This window comes from Teleopsis dalmanni, chromosome X, assembly GCF_002237135.1.
Source record: "Teleopsis dalmanni isolate 2A chromosome X, ASM223713v2, whole genome shotgun sequence".
NCBI classification, from domain to species: Eukaryota; Metazoa; Arthropoda; class Insecta; order Diptera; family Diopsidae; genus Teleopsis; species Teleopsis dalmanni.
Window position 1 is genome coordinate 32,676,044 of NC_051848.1, and position 24,577 is coordinate 32,700,620.

A 24,577-nucleotide genomic window follows, 5' to 3' on the forward strand; every position below is an offset into this window, starting at 1 on the left:
AAATGAATTTGTTTATAAATAGGCCTGATTATAGGCAGTCTCTGGAGTGTAATTAGCTTTTATATCAATTTCTGAATGTGCAAATATGCGCTCCTCCATGTTTTGTAGACTAAGTAGGGTTGCAATGATTAAAATTTATGCCATATTTTTATGAAGATTTATCGCAAAAGATTTTGAATCATTCAAATAAATTAAAACATTAACACTACTAATTCAGTCCTTTGGGATGAATGAGCAGTGTCTAACTAAAGCCAAAGAATAAGCAAATTTTCTTCTCTTTATCATTAGCATAAAATTTCATTATCTGTTTTAATTAAATTATTTACTTTATAAACATTTCTACTTTCAGCTAAAATATCGTTTTTCGACAAAATCCACAAAAACAGCACAAATTATGAACATGGTAAGTAATTAACAAAACATCCTTGTGAAGTAAATTTTAACTATTAAGTATTTCAAGAGATAAAATGGTGTTAATGAAAATGGCAGTCAATGTCACTTGCTCTAACTCGAAAATTTTAAGACGTATTTGAATTATACAATCCAGTCTATAAAGTTTATGACAACTTCCGAAAATATTATGCACATCAATCAGAACAGTGAGAATTTTTAAGACATTAAGTTGGAAAACTTGAAATGTTAGAGTAGCGTGGGATAACGAGACAATTTGAATAAATTTGCCTTTAATTAACAAAACATTTCGTTCTGGTGAAAATTTTGATATATATTATGCAAATACATTATTTTAAACTCTGTGATGTAATTAAAAGAGTGCAAATTAAAAATTAGTAAAAATACTACTAAGTGACGACTGATTATATTTATATAATTGGAAGCTTACTAAGCTTTTATATATGGGAATTTTTTTCATTGCCACACAGATATCATTCATATCATTAACCTGAGACTATAATAGACTTATAAATAGAGTCTAAAAGTCTATTTGCCTAACATACACACGTATTTTATAGACATGGATTCTCTAGTTGAGGCTATACGATCTTTAAATTCTATATGTATTTTATATAAACCAAAAAAAGACTTTTTAACCAGAACTCTATTTCTATAACATACATATCTAATTTAAAAACATGGATTCTCTAGTTGAGGCTATAAGGTCTTCAAATTCTATTTATATTTTATATAAACCAAAAAAAAAAACTTTGTAACCAGAACCCTATTTTTATAACATACATACGAAATTATAATCTCTAAAATCTATCTTTATTTTATATAAAGTAAAATTATACCTTATAACCAGAAGTCAATTTCTATAACGTAGTTCATAGAAATGGATCCTGTAGTTGAGATTATAAGATGTTTAAATTCTATCTGTATTTTATATATACTAAATTGGTTATAATTAAAACCTATATTTTCTATAAGAATTTCTGTAATATATATACTGAGTATATAGAGCTGATGATCATATTACATATTATGACGAGTGAAGAATGAATAGCATTATATCTGCTCCATTGACATTAAAAAAAATAATGTATATGCCATAGAAACTTTTTGAATGAGGACATTTTTTAAATGGAAAAAAATTAATTTTAAATTGCATAATTGTTAAGGTACGAAGAAAGATTCGAAAAAAGGTTAAAACTTTATCATTTGAAAACTATTTCAATTTCCTAATAAAAAATTTATATTTGCACCAACAAGTTTTAAATTAAAGTATTTAAATGATATGTAAAATTGTGTCAAAAATATATAAGTGAATTTTTCAATCTGATAAACCTATATTAGAAGTAACAATGGAAGGCTGTTAAATGAGAAAACCTAAAAAAGATACTTTCACATGATTTTTAATGAAAGGGAAATCAATTCACGTGAAATATAGTAAAGCATATTTGTAGTGGATGATACTTATTCTATCAATCCTCCGAAACCTATTCAAAGCTGTAATGATTTCTCTACGAATGCGTGTGAAATACTTGCAGAATTATATTGATAAGATATAAAAGATAAAGCATTGTGCTACCTTAAGGTACTCCTGCTTCTATATTATGAAGTTCTGTAGTTTCATTATCACGCTTAATGAAAAAGTGCCTTGCTCAGAGGTATGATATAATAAAAATAAAAAAATTTAGGAATAGATTTAGTCTTAGTTTGAAAAGAAGGCCCTCGTGCCATGCTCCATCAAGTGCTTGTGAAATATTTATAAATGCCGCAGTGCAATATTTCTTATCATCCATCGCGCTATGAATATGTCTGACAAATCTATGAATTTGTTGTATTGTGCTATGTTTCTTAACGAAAACCGAATTGATGGTCAGGAGATAATTGACAGCAATAATTATTAAGACACATCCCTATTTGTTTATATGGAGATAAATATTTGTTTTCTCAATATATTGTACCGGCTCAACTTCGGTAATCTTGAAGACTAAACTTCACTAATTCGTTTTCAATAGATTAAGTTCTCATAAACGAAGAACTAGGCTAGGAGTGCTATGAATGCGATGAAATTTCAGAGTTCTGTGTAGTTGGGTTCTTGAGAGGAGATTGTGTCATAAAATAAGCATTACCAAATAATTTAACAGCTTTCTTTTGCATTTTTAACACAATACTTTTCAAACACCCCTCGTGTATCAGCAATTATTCATAATGAATAAATAGCTAGATTTGGAATTTAATTACTGGTTGTTCACAAACTCCTATTAACCACACAAAAATGTGCGTAAATTGTGTTAACCAATTATGGAAATGTAATTTGAAAATCAGGCCTGATATGAAATATACAAATATATAACTAAATATACAAATATTTAGATATGTAAACACAGTGAGCTCTATCCAAATATTTTGCTTAAATAAATTTACAATTCTTTAACCGCTTTTTAGATATTTTCATAAATTTTTTTTATTATATAAACAACAACTAGTCACTTTGACTAAGTAATGTTACTTAACTAAAGTGAGCTATAGTTTTGATCTAGTAACTCCTGGATGGTTGAAACGCCTCATAGAGGTCCTTTGGCATAAATTTTTAATGTTCCGTACAACTGTTAATGGAAAAATAGATTTTTTTTGTAAACCCAAAGTTATACGTAGAGCAAATTTTAAAAGACATCTACTACTGCTTTGTCTTACTCGACAGATAATTTTCCTTAATAGGCAAATATGATTTCGTGTTTAAACCTTTGTCAACAAAATTAAATACAAATAGATTCATGTAGACCTTTAATCAAGTGACAAATTTTCAGGTAGCCCATAAATGAAGTAATATATGTATTTGTGGTTTTGAGACATTTGCTATTAGCAAGTAAATTACTTTGTGATGCAACGCCACAACTCATCAGGCCTATAATTCGTAGCGATTTTCATACAACAGCTATAATTCATTTTCGCTTTGTGCCTCGTGGTGATTTATTTCAGGTATGGCACACGATTGCAAAACATGCTGGAGACCTATGCGGTATCGAAATGGAAATGAGTTGTTGGAGTTCTAACAAATTATCGATTTAAGCAATCGTTTTCGTGCTTATAAGGTTTTTAAATTCAAAATTGTGGTTTTGTCTGAGGTTACTTTATTTAGCATATAATAGGTTTGTTAAGTACGTATATGCATTTGTATATAAAAGTATATATATAAAAGTGTAGTTGTGACTTTAAGTAATGTATGGAAATACAGCATATGAGTTTGAATTAAGAGACCCGCTCTATACCCTTAAAACACAAATAGATACGAGCTTATAGGTATACTTAAATTTAAACAATTGAAGGAATATTCCATTATAAATAACAGCTCAAAGTGAATGAAACTATATAATCGTGATTTCACGTTTTTCATTTTTCTTAAAATATTTTCAATTTTTATTCTTTCCATATATATTGTGTGTGATACATGAGTATACTTTTTCTTTTAAACTAGTTTATTTCTAAAATAACCTAGTTATTTTCATATTTTATCCACATATAGTACTATTCACATGTTATAAAAAAGTATTTCATTAAGTTTCCGATGTTTCATTTTAGCTGATGTTATTTTTTACTATTTTTATTTTACAATGGAATTGGCTAATTTAATACGGTTCAGTAGTGCAACAACATTGTAACATTTCATGCGTCTTAGTAGTTCGGAATCGAGAACAATAGCTGCACTGTCACCAATTCGCGTGCTAAATTTATCACAACCTCTGCACTCTTACAGACAATTTCACAGTACCAGGCACCGCCACTTTCTTTGGCTGTTACTCGTAACTTACAACAGTTCGGTTCGCTTTACCCGTAATTCAGTTCAGAACAGCCAAGTCATCACTTAGGTACATGCAACGGGTATTGCCATTCAGTCAAAGTGTCTAATGCGCCTTGTGTTAAAATCCCATAATTGGCGGTACATGACTCGTAAACCTTAGGATTGTTTGTTTCTGCTCAACCCAATAAAGTTGTGAACTGTGAGTTTATGCCATAATTTTGTGTTTTTTATCTATAACAGAAAAGAAGTTGTAGAAAATATTTTACGTTTAGTACTACGATAAACTGCCAAGGTTGCATGGAAATGATTGGTAGTGTTATGTATTCAGATGGAGAAGGACACAATAAGGAGCTGATTTACAGCTACCCATAAGTTGTTTAGGGCATAATTTATATACTTCTTCAGTTATTGCATTGTGGGTTACTTTAGCGGTATTGTCGTAGTTGCATTTTCAGTATCTTAATTAACGCTGAGTTTGTTACTCTGTGGTGCCACTAATTGTTGTACACAATTTACATAAATTAAAATGCTTTTTTTTTTTGATGAAAAGTTGCTTTTATTTTGTTGGTGAATTTCAATTAAATATTTAATTTTAATTAAAAATTTAATTTTAATTAACAAAAGAATTTAAAAATTTATGCATAAAACATTTGCTTCTTCATTTTGCTCTCCAACTTTACTTTGAAACCTTCGCGGGATTTTATGAAAGGTGTTGGTTGAAATGCTAATTCGAGCTGTTTCATCTCCAGTTTTTGCATATTAAAATTTTGTAATAACTGCACTAATGCCAATTTAATAACAATGTTTGAAAAATACTGGCCTATGCGAAAGAAACGTCATTCAGAATGTTTTGACTTCTTCAAATATCAACACATGCACGTATAACTACTTACCAATACAAAGTCCGGCCGATATATTAGTTTCATTGATGTTTTCTTTATCCGCCAATTTAGTATTTTTTTGAAACCGTTCTGGTCTATATTTTTGTGGTTCATCAAAATACTTTTCATCATGTTGAAGCGCCATCAAAGGTATCATTACCGTTTTTCCTTCCTTTAAAGTAAATCTAGAGTCCGGTACATTAAAATTCTTGCGACAAACATGCTCGATTATTGGTACTCCAGGGTATTTTCGCTGAGTTTCTGAGTGATCAAATTTTATAATTAATTATAAATATATTTATAATAATTAAATAAAAATGAATAATTATAAAATTATAATAATAAATGAATTAAATTATTATTTTATAATATAATCATATTACTTATAATATCTATAGAATAAGGCAAACGAACTATAACTTTTGAAAACGTTTTAGTTCAAGTAAAAAAAACTTTTATTTGATTTTTTGGTTTTAATGTTAGTTAGGACTATTTTTTTTACTTAATAGAAGTTATTGTATTTAATAGAGACTTTTCGAACAGTACTAAATTGCAACAACAAAAATTTTAATTACATAATTTAATTTATAAAAAGGTTTTCGAAAAGTAGTGAACTAAAATAACAAAAAATTCATTTTTATATTATTTTAATTAATTAAATTTGTGGCTGAAATACAGCTGTTTCGAGTATTGCCAAATACCCATCATCAATGATCTATCATAATTTAATATAATAAATAAGTCGAAGCAAAAAATGTTCCAAAATATATCAAATTTAAGTATAATATATATAGTAGTAATTTTCGATATGTCTACCTATAGAGTTATTAAAGGGCTTGAGATGATCCAAAGAAATATCACAAGCTACCAGAAAGTGGCTCTGTCATATTTTAAGCAATGCCCAATGAATCGCTTGATTATATCTATGCCAATCTTGTACCTATAGAGTTATTAAAGGGCTTGAGATGATCCAAAGAAATATCACAAGCTACCAGAAAGTGGCTCTGTCATATTTTAAGCAATGCCCAATGAATCGCTTGATTATATCTATGCCAATCTTGTACTTCAAAATAACCTAAACAGAGATGACTTGCAAACAGAGTTTTGCAAACCGAAAATTTGACAACCATTCTAAGCTGGTAATGAAGTCTGGAACGTTGTTTTTAAATGTTTCATTTATATTTTAATAAATTATATCCTTGTTAATATAAAGTAAGAAAATGTTATATAAAATTCAAAAGAATTAATTTGTAGCATTGGTACACTTAACTTCTTTCCGAAGAAACTAATTTATCTATTTACTAACAAAAACATACAAAGAGGTAAAAAATATTCAACAAAAAGGTCTTCAAAAAGTTTTTGACAATACAAATTAAATAAATAAAATCTTTATAATTTGGTTGTGGACTTGTATATATCATAAAAGTTTTAACATGGCTGTATGGTCTCTACTTCACTCAGTGCTTATTCTATTGTTTATTAGTACTTAATGATAGGTAGACAAAAGCACTGTAATGCTTGCAAAGTTCCTATTTCACTGAACTATTTTTTATTGATAACAAACCACAGATTCTAAAATTTCTGCTTAGAGCGATATAACAAAACTTGTGAGGCTCGTCAGATTGTATACTCGTGGCGTTTTAAAAGGTCCCCAACGGTAGCTAGGTTTAAGTGCGTTCCATATTTTTTTTTTTTTGCTATAAATTGCCGTAACTTGTCAAAACTATACCAACTCTATCATAGTCAATCACATTTTTTGGTAGAATTTTTTTTCACTTTCAAGGCAGAAAGACTATCAGTGCCAACTATAGTGATGGATAATAGCCAAAATTATAAGGAAATATTTTATTGCGAGAAAATAAGTTCCATTTTTATACTACAACGATTTTAAAATCACAGTAAATGGATCAATTCTTGATATTCTTTCACACTGTAGATTATTACAATACATTCTACATTTACACTAGTTTTTTGAGGAAAACACTATTTTATCACCGATGAATTTTTGTACCTATAGCTTACTGATTTAATTTCAAACGGCCTCAGCACCTTCAGCGCCTCCGTAGTTGTGTGCTTTTATAAAATCCGATTTATATATTCTATAGGGTCTTTAACAAATACCTCTGGCTTTTTTCATATTATAATAACTTGTGGTGTGTCAAACTTTTTAAGAGTTACTCTTATTATATATAGTATCTTAATTAATTAAGAATGTAAATTGCATGATATATTATATATATGTCATTGTATTTCTTACATTAATAATATAAAGAGATATAAACGTATATTACCTTTGATGCACATATCCAGATAACTTAGATTTTCCAGTTCACTAAAATTAATATGCTCTTCATCAGTATCGTTGCTTTTCTTGATATTGTTAATTTCCTTCAAAACTTTTTCTAAAATGGTTGTTTCGGTCAGTATTTCATAAAGTGTAAAAATAGTTGCAGATGATATAGTGTCAAGACCCATACTTAAAAAGTCTTCAGCAATTTGTGCTAGTTTTTTAATGGATAATAATTTTTCTCGTTCTACGTGAAAGAATAATATGTGAATAAATAAAGAATAAAGAAATTATAATAGATAAGAACACTAATGAAATAATAAACAATACCTACCGAAAACATTTTCAATATGCCAAGTTTGTTTAATATTAGATCCTATATCATTGCCGTTACGAAATTTAACCAATAGTTGAAGTATATCTTTCCGTATGTAACCCTGATCCTCGCGTTGTTCAACGCTCTCTTTGATTACATCTCGAAGTCGATAGGTCAATGAAGATTTCTTAGGTAGACGGTGTAGTGTACTTTCAATGAAAAAAAAATTTATTGTAATTATTCTAAAAGAACAATATTAATGTATAAATTTTTTTTTTGTAAATAGATGGTCTATTACGTTTTTATCTTCTTTTAAATGCATAATATAAACCTTATATTGTTAAATACTACTTACTATGAGTTATAACCACGTTTTTTAAGAAAGGCCGTCATATAAGTTGAAAATATGCTATCAGTGTCAGCAAATAAATTTATATCCAATCCATAGACCAAAGTGCTTATTACATTAATTGAGAATCTATAAAATTATTTTAAAAAATTATTAACGGAGAAGAAAGTTTAGGTGAATTATTTAAACTAAATAAGTTTTAAGAGTTTTTGTGTCTATTAATATTAAGTTTATTTATGGATATGTATTTATACAGTATATATATATATATATATATATATATAAAAACTTTTTGAATGGAGACTTATAGTCATATCACTTTTATTTCATTGGGTTTAAATTGTTTTCATTAATTTTGGTAGAAAAGTGTGGTCTTACTAAAATCGTCCAGGGCTCGTTTATGTAAATGGTTCGAGTTTAACGAAGTGAGAAAGTTGCATAAACGAGCCACAGATATCTGTTAAACAGACTAAATAAAAGTACCACATTTATTATTACGAGATGCCTATTTCACATGCATCTATTCAGAGAGTTTTTACATACTATATACTATACTATACTATACTATACTATACTATACTATACTATACTTTTGGTTTTTTACTTACGTTTTTAGTATTTGCTGCATATCGACTTCAATTTTGTTCTGTTTTTGTTGATTGCTTTCTAAATGCTTAACCATATGTGTGGAAACCTTCTCTATATTGCGAAACATACCTTCTAGTCTGCTCTTCGAGAATATTGGCGCCAACTTTTCAAGTAAATTAACCTTTCTGTAACTTCTAACATAATCCCATTTAACGTCGTTAAAATAATGAAATGAGTTGTTTAAAATTTTTCGCGCCAAATTTATATCACGAACTAATAAAATGGGTTTGAAAAGAAAATAGATACCAACAAGCTGTTGCTGACTGTTATGGTAGGCTTCTCCAACGGCCTCTACATATTGAAATTCACGTTTATAGACCTGCCGTAGGAAGTGCCAATTCAAACCCGTACGTTCAGCAGGAAATCCTCTCCGTCTCCAGTGGCTATAAACATGACGCACATATAGGAAAATTACAGTGTAGATTAGAATCGGTACAAGCAACCACATTTTTCGGCTATGGCCAAAATTTTTGAATACGAATCTCTCTAGCTTCTATTTGTATATTTATTTATATATTATATATAAAATAAATATTATTTCATGCTTTTTATCAATACATTTGACTCGGCCGTTGTGTTTACGCTGTTGTTAAGAAGCGTATCTGACCCGTAGAAGTCGCACGGAATGACTGCGTCGTCAGTAGAAGTGCATTTGCAATCTCAGAAACGTTTCACGAATTGAAAACGAAAGTTGCCTGTTCTTCAGTTGTTGTTGTTTCTTTCCTTTTCCTTCCTTTTGGTATATTTTGTTTTGATTTCTTGTTGTTTTATTCTTAAATCTAACAATTTTGCAGGCATTTTTAAGATTAGAAGAGCAGCAGCATCGGACCGACTCCCAAGTACAGAACTGAAGAATACTAATTTTGTTGGCATTTTGTCGGAACAACAAAAATACTTGAGCCGAAACTCTGTCGGCTTCATAAACTGATAATTTTGCTGATATTCTCAGGCAGAGCCACACGTATTATTATCACAAAATTATTGTTTACGTTTTTACTTATACTTTTCTACTTATTTTTATTTTTAATTTTGTTTTTATTATTATTTTTTTTTACTCTTCTTCACTTTTCTTAACTAATACTTAATTTTTGTTATTTTTCTTAGAAATTCATAATTTAAAATTTGGAAAACAAAAATGATTACAGACTCAGATAAGCCATCATCTGGAGCTGCTGCTTATCAAGACTCTTAGTTAATGCATGCACATAACTCCGACGACGTTACGTGCTTCGTATAGTGTATAGTGAAGTTGGTTTCAAACTCAGCAGAACAAAATTTAGAAAACTACTAAATTCAATTTTTTTGAAACTAATATTAATTAAAAATATAAATAATAAATTTAAAAAATAACAATAGCTTAAAAGTTTAAATTGGTCGTGTGAATCTGAGAAATTCTGAAATCTTTCATTTATATACGGATCCAGATCATCCTATATACAAGTTTTAAATATTCTAAATTTTTGTTTATAGAATTTCTTTCAGTCGTAAGATAAGATAATTAATTTAATAGAGAATTATTAAATCTCTGTCAGTTTAAAGTTTTAGATGAATTCCAAATCAAGTATAATAATCAGTAGTTAGTAAAAATTTTTTACACATTATCTTCAAGTAATTGATGATGAATGTGATTATATTAATAAAAAACTACAATGAAACTAGAATAAAGTCACATATGTCTGTTCTTATATTTCACAAAGAACTATTACAATATTCAAATACTCTAATAAAAGCTTAACACATAATTATTAAATAGTTAATAATGAATATTACTATAGTGATAAAATATATCCAGCTTAATACCAAATATATCTGTTCCTATATATCACAAACAAGTACTAAAATAACCGAATGTTGTAATAAAATCTTAACACATGATAGTTAGTGATGAATGTGATAATAAACTGTAATGGATCTAGCATTATCTTACATATAGCTTTTCTTGTAATTCATAAACAAGTACTAGATAAATCAAATATTGTAATAAGATCTAAATCTTTAATCATTAATAAGTAATATTGAATGTGAGTATATTTATAAGATATTTTAATGGGCTTAGTTTAATATTAAATACATCTGTTTTTAAATTTTACATTAAAGACCACAAAAATTAAATATGCTAATAAAATTTTTGAATTTAATTTTCAAGTAGTTATCATGTTTCTAATATATACTTTCTGCTCAAAAAGTATCCGGATTTTGTTGTTTGTAACTACTCCTTAAATAATAGACCTTTTAAAAAAATTTTTTTTTGTTATATTGGTACACCCTTTCTCGACATATGGTACAAATATGAGCGCCGTATGTCAATTTACAGCAGCTTACAGCAGCTGTTAATGAGAGACATCCTCAAGTGCATTTAGCGATTTTTACTACGGAAAATTCTTGTTGTACACGATTTTTTGACCAAACACAACACCACTGTCATCGCTCAGGCACCATATTCGCCAGATCTGGATCCGTGCGACTTTTTCCTGTTTCAGAAACTCAAATTGCCCCTCCGAGGTAAGCGTTTTGAGTCGATTGAATCGGTAAAAGAGAATTCGCTGAAGCAATTAAAAGCCATACCTTTACGGGCCCACGAAAAGTGTATGGAAGATTGGGTTAAGCGTTGGCATATGTGTATCGCTTCAGAAGGAGCATATTTTGAAGAAGATAAAATAAATTTGGAATAAAATTTAAATTTGTGTGTTTTATTTACAAAATCCGAGTACTTTTTGAGCAGAAGGTATACATATAATTCCCACTGTTCTGTGAACTTGATAAATTTATCAAGTATTGAAAAATAACAAGCCAAAAATAACGTAGCAAATATATAATAAAAAAAATTTTTAGAATACTCTATATCCATATAATAAGCTTTTCAGTAGTTATGGTTGAAGTATTACCAGAAATTTTTAATACAACAACCTTAACTCAATCATTCAGCACTATTTCTTTATGTAATTATTGAGTAAAAAGTTTATAAAATAGCGATACCTATACGCCTATCACTATTCTTACTAAAGGTATTTTCTCGGCTTAATTTAGAGATAAGACTTTCAGCTCTCTCCCTCTCTCTCTCTCTGATTTCATTGTCTTGATAATTGTAAAATATATACCTGGAAGTAAGAATAAAAGCTAAGAAATAATGCGGCTTTAAAGTCAAGATGTATTTGGCTAAATTAGCGTATTTACAAATCATTTTAATCACTGAATGCTATTTTTGGGATCATTCTAAAACATAATCTAATATTACCTATGGATTAAGTTATTTAATAACTAATTTACAAATGAATTGCAACATTAGTTGGTAAACTATGCAGAACGCTGTGAAGGTGTTAATTAAATTAAACTAAAAAAAAAACATTTACAAGTAATTATTGTTGTTGTTCTGCTTGCATTTGCTTGACCCTTGTGACATATAAATCTTACAAGTGCCTCAACCTAACTCAACTCAACTCTACTGAACTATTCGCAGTATTCTACACTGAAAAAAAAAAACTAAAAAAAATACAACAAGTATCAATTACACTTTTAAACCCAAATTAAAAAAGTCCAACAGGTCAACAATGGAAGTTGTTAATCACTTAAATGCGCACCGTTTACTACACCGCACCTAACCTCACATTATAAACTTTGAAAAAAAGAAGAAAGGAAAAAAAGTTTGCAGAAAGAAAAAAAAAATTTGCAGAAAGAAAAAATAATAAAAATAAAAAAAACTACAACTGCAAAAAATGTTGTTGACTTTTTTCAAGCTTTTTTAATTTGTTTTCATTTTAAAGTCAACAAAACCGGAGGCAATTTTCCATTGCAGTAGCGATTTGCATAGGCAAACCATGGCAAGTGCAACAGCCACCTACAGTTGCTGATGATTGTGCTTCGGTATCAATTCAATCGGCTGTTGTCTGCAACATATTGCAACCTTTTCTGCTTATTTTTTTTTCATTCTTTTTTTTCCATTCTTGTTGTACCATTTTTGCCTTTACATTCTTTTAAAGTTTTTATTGTTTTATTGTTTTTCTTTTTTTTTTTTGTTTTATGTTTTTAAATGGGAATGTTTTTTAGTCTCAAATCGTATGAAATATATCTTTACCTCTCAGCCGCTGGGAACCACAGCCTTTTCCCATGGTTTTTCTCTTTAATTAATTGTGGAATTTTATTCACCACATTTAGCAATTTTAATTAAATTCAAATTAACATCATTTTAATTACGAAATATAAATTTAATGCAATTAAATAAAGAACACGGAAATTGTTATATAAATGTAAAAGTTAGGAAAATGCAAATATAAAAGATTTGCTTAGGATATGATCTGAAAGTGATTGTAAGGGAAACTTAATTTACTTGTAATGGTTTTTATATATTTTTTAATCCGGCTGTGGGTCCCTTTTTTGTTAAATAATTCAATCTTTAATATTTTTTATTATATTCTATATTTCGACTCTCCGGATTAATTGAAAGAACACCATTAAATACTTAGGAATCACGTTTGATAAGCGGTAAGCGGTGCTTACAACCACTTTTCAAACACAACAACCTTAGCGCAAAGAACAGAACAGATAGCCAGATAATTAGACCAGCACTACTTTATGGGTGTGTCGCATATAGCAAAGCTGTCGACTCTACTATCCAAAAGCTATAAGTTGCTCAAAATCAGACTCTCTGAAGGCACTTCAGAGTGCCATGGTATATCCGCACGAATGACATGCTAAGAGACCTTAGAATAGATCCGGTCAAAAAATACATAAAGGACAGAGCTCTGAAGCTATATGCGAAAACCGACAGGCTGCTCTACTTAGGACTATCTAATCTCAGAGTAATCACTAACCGCACGGGGCAGTACGCAGATCTTAGTTCAATCATTGAATAATGACGATTATGAGGAATACTCAAATTAGTCAGTTAGATGGGTGGGACTCTGCTGAAACTCCCCAGCCATCATAGAGTAAAAGTGCCCAGATGCACTAACTCGGAAAAGGCTCAACATAATCCGGATTAAAAAATATATAAAAACTATTATAAAAATACAGGTCGATAAATAAATTCAAAAAAATTTTATGGCTTAATTTATTTGTTTAGTTCAATCACAAAACTGTATTTATAAGATCCAATTTTAACAATAAAGTATTGTCATATAGTTTAATATTATATTAGTAGTCTTATATTAAACATGCACAAACCCTTTGCTTAGGTTTGTCTAAGACAAACCTTGGTCTATAAGCCAATGGAGCATTTATTCGCAAATTAAGTAATGAGTGATGCCTTGAATAAACTCTTAAAATAAGTTCAAGAATAAAAGAGATTTATCCGAACCACTAAAATTGTGCAGACTTAGTAATAATAATTAAAAGTAATTATTTCGTAGTTCTTACATATGTCTACCTTCTTATTGAGTATGTTAAGTGTCTATTACGTGCTTCTCCCACTAATCTCAATTATACTGTACAGATTATTATCATGTTAGAATTTTTGCACTACGACTTCTATATCTTTATGTTCCCTTTATGGATATGAAGTAGATTTCTTGATCTAATTTCGTTTGTGAATTGTAGTATTGAACCTATATCACAACATTTTACTTATTTATCTGATAGAACATGGCAACCAAGTACTTGAGTAGGAACCAAGTATTTGAGTGGAAGCCAAGTACCTGAGTGGTAACCAAGTACTTGGATGGGAACGAAGTACATGGGTAAGAACCAAGCACTTATGTGAGAACCAAGCACTTGTGTGAGAACCAAGTACTTGGGTGAGTAACAAGTACGTGGGTGGCAACCAAGTATCTGGGTGGCAATCAAGTACTTGAATGGGAAATAAGTACGTTATCAGTGTTGAGTCAACTTGCGTTTTGACATCTCATTGTCTTCCATTTATACTGTACAGATATTACAACATATTTCTATAACTTTACTATAAAATTCTATCAATTAATTTGATATGTATTGTGTCACTCAATTTTCTAATCATACAATTCTGGTTATTTCTGGTTTAAATATTTTTATATCTGTGTAACTCAAGTGGATTAATCTATTTTTATTTCTACAGCATTTATCAGGAGTTAATATGAAAGCATTTTGTTAGTGTACTGAAAACGTAACATATGAATCCATTTCAATTACGATTCTGTATCGCTTTTTCACAGTTCTATATTCCTCATACTATGTTATATATATATATATGTTTTGATTACATATCTGATCTGATTGATTCAATTTATTAAGAGAACAATAAAAGTCATGAGAAGTGAACTAATAAACAAATCATAACTCAGTCAGCCAATAAACGTTTTAATTAATTTAATTTATTTTGTTTACTCTTAAAATTACTCATACGTACTCGTCTTAGTCGTAGTCGTGTTAGTCGTGCAAAATCAATCCCCTCTTGACATTGAACGTAGATGTTTTTAATGGCCAATGTGAACTCGGAAAAAAACTAACTTAATTTTGCAAATTAGTTTGATAAATAAAAGCAGAAGAAAATAAATTAAATATTTTTGTTTGTTTTTTTCCGTCAATTTTTTCGTTGACGTCTTTGTATGATTTTCTGATTATTGCATAAATTCGCTTCATTAAGCTGACTGAGAGATGCCACATTTTGCAATTTAGATTACCACTTTTCTTCTTTCGCATGGCTGTGTAAGTTGGAATAAGTTTGCATTTCTGAATGACTGAATAATTGAATGAATACTCGTTGTTTGGGAAGTGAAATGATTCGTACGAGCAAAAATGACATCAGCAGCAGGAATTGTTGCTGCGTCTGCTGCAGTGCAGTTGCAGTGCAGTTGCAACCACAGTAGTTGGCTGTTGAAAGATTGTGTTAAAATCTGAAAGAGTGGAAGGAATCTGGAAAAGATGTCGAACAGCTCAATTTGCTTCATGATTTTCACATGAAAATGTAAATTTGTTTAATCAACATTTTTTTATTTATTGGATTTTTGTTTCCGTTCTTTCGTCGATGTTGAACGAAGTTAAGATATTTTAATTTTGCTACGAGCTCCGAATTGCGGCACCGAAATGTATGTGAAAAAATGTTATTTGAAAAATTTACATAAGCTGTTGTTTACAAATTTATTTGCGAATATTTGCATATATCTACAAACACTTACAGGGTGGTTAAGCTGACTTATAAGAATATTATCTACAATAACAATAATATGTATTCAGGAGTAGTGGTGTGGTGTCACTGATACTTTCAAGAATATTTTTAAGACACATTTACTTGACTTATTCATTATTCGATCAAAATTGTTCAAACTATTAAACTTCTTTAAATATAATATTAGCTATTTGCATTAGTGGAGTGTTCATAGAGGGTTCTTTAAATTTTTGTTTCAACAAATTTGTTTCGAAAAGTTATAGAAAAGTATTATAAATATAATATCGTAAGAAATATATATTCAATTTGATTTTAATATCGGATAATGTGGTAGTGACTATTTTACTTATAAGAAATACAAAATTATGAATATAATATCATAAAAAATATATATTAAATTTGATTTCAATATCAGATATGACGGTAGTGACTATTGCACTTTCTAGAAATACAAAATTATAAATATAATATCGTAAAATATGTATATTAAATTTGATTTTAATATCGGATATGACGGTAGTGACTATTTTACTTAATAGAAATACAAGATTATGAATACAATATCGTAAAAAATATGTATTAAATTTGATCTTAATATCGGATATGACGGTAGTGACTATTTTACTTAATAGAAATACAAAATTATGAATATCTTATCGTAAAAAATATTAGGGTACATACATAAGAAAGAATTTATAAATCATGCTAAAAATAATGCCTTCATAAACAGATTATTATTTGTTAAATAGTTAAATTTCAATACTATTTGGTACAGTCATTACAGTCATTACAGTCATTATTTGTACAGTCATTATTTGTTGCATAATTTATATATTCTTTCTTATGTACAGAACCTAATCTAGGAACGTAATACTGAGAAAGTCATGCTAATGTTAATCCACGATTCGCAAGGGCGAGACCAACACTTTGTAAATATATGTTGTGATTTAACGTCCTATTTTTCTGACGGAAGTGACTATTATATTTTAATAGAAATAGAATAGAATATTTAATATTTAATAGAATAGAATATTATATTTAATAGAAAAATATATTTCATAAAAAGGTTTTTCTAACAGTAGTACACTACTACAAAAATTCATTTTATATTATTTAAATTTATTGAATTTTGGACTGACCACATATATAGCTGTTTCGAGTATTACCAAATTCTTATCATTCCCATACCCATAATATAACAAAATATTCATCATCATCAAATATAAATATAATTAATTAATTCAATTATTCTACAGCTGTTTATAATTTATAATTTCGTAATATACCACAGCAAGTGAATTGTTAATGAACTTTTACAGCAAATTAACAAAACTCCAGAAAAATGTACGAACATACAAGTCAAGTACGGATCAGTTGCCTAATGAGCACTAACTCTAACCTTTAAATTTGGCAGGGCACAAGTTCAACGCTTGATACTTGCAGTCCCAAGTGACAATATGTTTTTTGTGAAGGGTATTGAAGCTATGCCAAAGCCAAAGCTAACTCTATTTCTTGTTCTTCTTTTCTCAATTTTTGTTATTTAATATCTATTCTAAATTTGCATTATATATTGTTTTTAAATTGTGCGAAGTTGTTGAAACTTTAATTTTTTTAAAAAATTTTCATTTCGCTGCACATGAACGCACAAATTCCACCCAAACAAGTCCACAGAAGCCACAAAAACAATGATCTAAAATTGTTAAAAAAAATTTAAAAAAAAATTTAACAAGTCTGCACAGTACTGGAAATTCTATTAAAACCTTAACTAACATAAGTAACTATCACAAAATAGGATGATGTAGTATGTTCATAGCTGGATTGCATCAATAAGTATGTCGCAGGCATTGCTATTTGATATATATTATGTAAAAATTTCAAAAATATTTTTAAAAATACAAATAACCTAATTATAAAATTTCAACATATGCTATTGACAAGCACTATTTTTTGTATTAACTGAAATCAATTTATTATCCCATTGACATAAGCTTCACTTTCTGCCACAAACCTCATCCATTTAAACACCATTGTAGACAAAATGAAAAATATTTAGACAAATGACATGGTTTCGAACTAAGATAACAGAATATATTAACTCATTAGTCAACATTAGCTTGTGGGCAGGCATGCTTACACCTACTATATATTTCTTCAGTTTCCAAAAACAGCTTAAACGGCGTTATCAGAATGCCCACAAATTTTAGTTCCTAAGTGAGACGTATCTTTTGTCCGATATGCTGTTACTGGCAACTTACATCTACTTAAAGTTCTCTAAAAATATGTTCTGTAGCGTGTGTCAGAATAGTGATATCGCAATGGTTCTCACTTTATAATGCTTAAGTGAACACGTCTCACGCAAAATGTGCTACTATTAGAGTTATTCATTTCCATTAATTTTTTAAAATAATTTCCATGTGACCAAAACTGCGATATCAAAATGGGTCCACTTTATAATGCTTAAGAGAGTCGCATTTCTTGTCAGATAGGTTTTCGGATATATTATTCTAAAACTGTATATGGCAATAAACTTCTGTTAAGTACCTAATTGAGTTGTATTTCTAGTAGGATGAGTTGGTATGAACTATAGACCATGAACCATGTTCTTAACTGTTCACAGTTAAGAACAACACTCACTTAGAATAACTGGCTAACAACCATAATTGCAGTATAAGTATTGGCTCACTTTTTAGTTCCTTAATGAGCTGCACCTCTTCTGAGACAGGTAACTGCTGAAATTTTTCATCTAGCTTAAGTTTTTTCAGAACAACAAGCATGTAACAAAAGCTGTGGTATAAGATTGGGCCTAAGTTAGCCGTATTTCTCTTAAAATAAACAAGGTACTTTTAATGCGTGGTATGACAATAAGTTCTTGGTATCTAATATCTACTTTAAGAGCATGCGTCACAGCTTGAATCTCTCAGTAAACCTAAGATCTATTTCAGTGATCAAAAGTGCAACTTTTTTGCGAGATTAGTTTGTAGTATCTTTCTATCTAGAGTCTATTTTAGTGACTAGAAGAGTCATTTTCTGTGAGACTAGTTTGTAGTATCTTTCTATCTATCATCTATCGTATAGAGACTAACATAATAAGCTTGTAAGGCATTTATCTCTCATTGTATTTGTATGTACGAATGCATATGTATTATCTATGATCCATTATCGTAATGTCGCCAATGATTATATGTTATGTGAACGCAGTTCTTCATATTAGCATACAAGCTTTCATATACATATTCTTATAATTTCGAAAAGTTAAATACAGTAATGCCCCCCATAACGCGGTAGATTGATTCAGCGTTATAGGAAAACGCGTTATAGGGGTATTCCCGTATATCCCGTATATATACGTGCAAAGGTATGCGAAGCTAATTATGAACTGTATAAATCCCCGCGTTATATGGGGGAATGCCCGTGTTATACGGGGAATTGAAATCACGTAATATGAAAACGCGTTATAAGGGTACCGCGTTATAGGGGGGATTACTGTAATGTGAGTAGTACATTAACTTTAACAATTTGGTCGGTCACATTTCACTGACCTTGCCAACCATTTAATTCCCGTTTCTATTTAATTTTGTTTTTCAATCTTTTTTTTTTTTGTTACAAATTGTTTTCATAGTTTTTTTTTTGTTTTTGTTTTGGTTTTGTGGTGCTCATTTATGTACTCTGAGCAATACGTGTACAACAACAAACCTATAATCATACCTAATGATCACCTACGAATAAGTGGTGAATTGAAGCTGACCGCTAACGATTACTGCACGGTGGTTTGTACTCGCTGTTGGTGTGCTTTGACTGTTTGGTGTGTTTTATTGTTGCATGTTGAGCTGACAGCAAATTAAACATGCGAATCGCATGCAATAATTTTGTTTGCATTTTTTTTTGAAGTGTAGTATGACGAAAATGAGACAACATAAGAAGCAAATAATTTTAAAAATTATTTTTAATGAAAAATAAATTTATGAAAAATCAGTTAAATATACATAATTTAAAAAAATTTAAAAAAAGTTTGAAATTATTTATTTGCGGTTTCTAAACTATTATTTTCGTGGTCTCACAAATGTTGCATGTAACAAAGTCTTTGTAAATTTTGTAAATTTTGCATGAAATCGAAAGTAACCGAGAGAAAAATTTGAAAAAACACAAACTTAAATTTCAAATTCAATATTATTTTTTTAATAATAATTTGCAATTTTTTTTTTTTCGTTGTTATGCTGTGTTCCCCTCAACAATAGGACGTGACACTGTTATTTCTATTCCCACCGCCCTCTTGCTAGCTCAAGCATTCCATGATTTATAATGATTGCTGTCTGAATTGATTTCGGTGGCTTGAAATATTTAATGATTTTGCATGTGAATAAGCAGAGGTACAAAATTATCTCCTCTTGTATATCATAGTAAATATATTTAAATTTTGTTTTTAACATTAATTCATATTTTATTGTTTTTTTTTATTTTTTTATTTTTTTTTATTTTTGGCGTAGTGTAGAAAGTTAGTGTACGATCGAGTTGCTTATTGGATTGATCAGCGCCCATTTAAGTTCAATGTTAGCCGCTGCACTTTTTGGGTTATTAAAACGCGAACAAAACCAAAAACGATTTTAAAGTCGTTAAGCCCAAAGTAAAATGAAATTAAAAACCAATTTTAAACAATATTTCTCGAACGTTTTTAAACACATAATGTGATTTAACATATTATAAATATATATGTATATATTTTTATAGCTAAACTATTTTCAGCTACTTTGAACATCTTAATGAAGATTATGCAACTGAGATTGATTTATAGCTGCCAGGTTATTAAAATAAATTTTATAGATTTTTTTTGCAATTAAAAAAGTAAACAAAAAAGTGAAAAGTTAGACTTAAATCAGAGAATTTCTTAAATTCCAAATAGGACTTTAAAAAAAGATTTAAATATTAGAAAAATTCATACAGAAATTTTCTACAAAAGTTTTTAAGACTAATGGAGCTTCTTACTCGTCTATGGAACTAAAGTGGGTATATCACAATAATTCTCAAAGAATGCACTGACGTTATGACAAGTTCCCAACCCGTTTTAAAATCTAATCTAAGATTAATGACATAATTCTTCTTTATTACTGTAGGCTTTGTTATTGCTAATAATCCCTATGCTTCCCAAATGCCTTTGCATTTGCGCCATCTTCATTTCATTGAGAGCAAGGATGAAATGCAAATGCAAAAACTATGTACACAAAAAACTCACACATTGGAGCAATAACAATGTTGTTTTGTCTAACATAAAATTTAATATTTACTTCAAGATAACCAGTATGAAATAGCCTTATCGCCTCAACAGCCAGGTCGAGGGCTACATGGCTCATCTATTCCATGTATAACCTCTGACTTAATACAGGGAACTGTACCATAGGACGGCATGGAGTCAGACTTAGCCTACCAAGTGATATCTTCTGTATTGCGTGTCACCACAATACCGGATGTGTCTATATCCAGGTTTGGCCAGAACTATGCTTAAGCTTCTGAGGGCCCCCTCCTTCAACATACTCGCTAATATCTCTAGCATTAGCATTGGCCAGATTCTTGCCTTGATAAATGCCTCTGGCTGGTTTTAGGGTGATGTTCTCACTACTACTTACTAGTACGAGGTTTTGCAGATTCAATACAGCTACCAACCATGAGATAGCAAACTGTTCCTTACAAATGAAATACCAAAAATTGTGATTTATAAACATAAAATTTATTAACATCATTACCATTTGTATAAAGGGATTGAGGTAAATTTAGTTAGTAGGGAAAAAATTTTTATTATCTGTTTAAATGACCTCAGAAAATGATGCTGATGATATGTTTATAAAACAGTGTTTGTAAAATCACAAACTTCATTAATAATTAACAAACAAATAATATTAACTTTTTTCAAATTATTAAATTATTAATCTGCTTTGAAAAATGTTGAACAAACAATTATTGTTTTAAGGTCTATGTTATACAGAGGGTCAAGGTCAAGTAAATTAACAAATGAAACATAAAAGAAAGAGAGAAATTTTGAATTGGTGACATTACTCACCAATTACGTTGGTCAAAACAGTGCTATTCAGTTAAAAATATCAGAATTGGAACTAAAGATTTATACTTTTTTGTGAACATAAAAGCATATCCACACAAAAAAAAGGACCTTTTAAATTTAGGATCCAAAAAAAATTTACTAAAATAGTACTAAAGTTAAGAAATTGACAATTGTGATATGACTCTCTATTATCTGCAGTTGAGCTAAGAAATACTTAACTTGAAAATTGTTGTAATTTGTTTAAATTGCTCTATATTTTCTTAAAAATTTCGCTTCTTTTAAGGTACATTAAAGTTCTTCATAACGAATTGTCACGGCAATTTTACAGGCTTTAAGGCCTCAGCTTTGAAGTTCGATGGAACCTATGTTCTTACCTATTGCATTGTAATTCTAAATGTAGAATTTTGTAGAGTATGTAAATGTTGTTATTTTATAATATTATTTGTTATTTGTATTTATTGTTTTTATTTTATTTATTTATTATAGTATATAAAAGCGAACGTTTTAGAGTCTGATTTTCAAACTGTTTGATTTTTGGTGTAATTATTCTTAATGTTCCGTTGAGAGCTTTGCACATACTTAATAATTGATTGAAGATATCTAATATATAATATTATTTAACAAATTGCAAATTCTGTTTACATATAAATAAATTTGTTAACTTTTAAACAATTTCTAGACTGGCAATCAATTCCGTTTTTTTTTATTATCGCATGGATTCAAATTAAGGTGTCAGTTAATAACAAATTTAAAAAACATAAAACAAAAACTATTTAGTCTTTTATTTAATCATTTATTTATTATCTAATAGCTGCCTTGTTGTTTTTTTATGTTATGAAATAAATTTACGCTCCAAAAATTGTGAGTTACTTATTCTGTTTTAATTTTGCTTTACCCAAAAAGTATCTAAGAAAAATTCAAAAAAAAAAACTTTAAATAATGTAATGTTATATAAAAATCTTTGTACCTTATAGATATGAAAACGTTCTGGAATTATTTTCGTGTGGATGATGTATGAAGTGCTAGCCATCAACTAAGAATAACGTATCCAGTGCTAAGCATTTCAGCCACGAGTTGTTTAATAGTTTATGTTGTTCTTCATACATCATAGTTTTACAATACCTTTTGAGCAGTGTTAATTAAGAATAATTAAGAATTTTATTATATAAATAATTATTTCTAAAATTATTATTAACTAAAAAATATTTTATTAGTTGTGGATATTCACAGAAGTAGACATATTCACACATTTGTGCGTTGAGTGTATTTAAGCAAAAGAAAAATAACTTGGGGATCACGGTCATATTAAAAATATATTAAGAACATTTATAGATTTAAATTGTATAAGATATTTTTTTGGTAAATCAATAGTTAAATGTTTTGAACTGCAATTGTAAAATATTCATTTTATTTTTAGTTAAAATATACAGAGACGACTTCTTTCGTAAGAAACTTTATGTTTGTAGTGTGAACACCACTTAAGTGTGTTTTAAAGTTAGATTTACACGTAAAGCACATATCTTTTAAATGCAGTTCTGGTTTTATACGTATTTAAAATATTTAGAACTCAATAGTAATGCATTTACTACTTTTTAAAAAATCAACGCGTAATGAAAGTAACCCTATATCGTAAGTAATTTTAATATAATTCTATATAGTGTTCGCTATTCATATATAAAAAATAAATTTTTAAACTTAATACCATTATTGGTTCTTACCTATTTTTATATGATATGTGGTATAATAACAAACATGTTTTTGCCTTTCAAACAAGTTCGAAAGGTCTTTGAGAAGTGACATTAAAGTTTCTAATCAAGACTGAAGTGTAAACCGAAAGCCGAGAAAAGGTCTTATTACTAGAGGAGTAAAAAGCTGAACCCATGTTTGGTTTTAGTTTTATTACGTACAGTCCAATATCTGTTTGTTTAATTGCAATTCTCTCCAGTAATTAAAATTTTAATGAACAAAAGTTACAATTCAAAAACATTTATTATTTATAAACTATAGCTATATTACTATTAATATTTAGAAAAGTTTGTTTATTATTCTTAAATTGTTTCTATCTACTTACACTACTTACAAATATATACCTATAAATTTGGACAATGAGAGACATCAGCCAGTACTGTTACCTCTCCATTTAAAATATTTAAAAAAATATTTCAATCATGAATGAAACTTATTTGCAATTTAAAATACAAAATATATTTACTCTGAACTGAACCGAAAACCAATATAATTCATGGGCCTTAAATTGGAACTTAACCGATATGTATATATATATTTCTTTTTAATTGAACGGGAACGAAAGAATACTGAATTCAAAGCATTGTAATACAACACAACTTTTTTCTAATAAAATTTTTTTATTTAATTTTTGAACTTTAAATATTTAAAGGACATTAATTCTCATGGCGGGATTATATTTACATCTCAGGCTAAATATGAATAGCGAATAAAGATTCAATACGTTGCCTTTTAAATTCAAATTGTGTTTCTCTTTTGATTTATCAAACAATGTTTGCAATGTCAACGAACAAAACCCACAGTTGAAAAAAAAATATTCACTTGTTATTGACCTACATGCGCCTAAATATATGCAAATTTTTAACAAAAACGCACACAATAAAAAACAATTATTTTGTTAATGTAAAGCAGAAATGCAAAATCAGGCTAAATTGCGGGTCCCTAAGCAATAAAGTCAGTTATGTAATAAAATTGTTACGCATACCAACAATAAAATCAGCTGCAACAACAATAACAACAGC

General features: G+C 28.9%; 2 protein-coding genes across 2 annotated transcripts in view; one reads left to right on the top strand and one right to left on the bottom strand.

The window, feature by feature from the left end:
* LOC119688013 overlaps positions 1–24,577 on the top strand; it is a 130,944-nt gene that overhangs the window by 99,470 nt on the left and 6,897 nt on the right. The window contains exon 4 of the mRNA XM_038102618.1: positions 350–403. Coding sequence (XP_037958546.1) covers positions 395–403 — 9 coding nt within the window. The 5' untranslated portion in view covers positions 350–394. The remainder of the gene's footprint in view (positions 1–349; positions 404–24,577) is intronic.
* Positions 4,778–9,496, bottom strand: LOC119688012 (probable cytochrome P450 310a1). The gene is made up of 6 exons (XM_038102616.1): positions 8,646–9,496; positions 8,044–8,166; positions 7,707–7,897; positions 7,377–7,619; positions 5,098–5,346; positions 4,778–5,024 (listed from the first exon to the last, which is right to left on the bottom strand). The coding sequence occupies exons 1-6, from the start codon at positions 9,131–9,133 to the stop codon at positions 4,840–4,842; spliced, it is 1,479 nt and encodes a 492-aa protein (XP_037958544.1). The 5' UTR covers positions 9,134–9,496; the 3' UTR covers positions 4,778–4,839.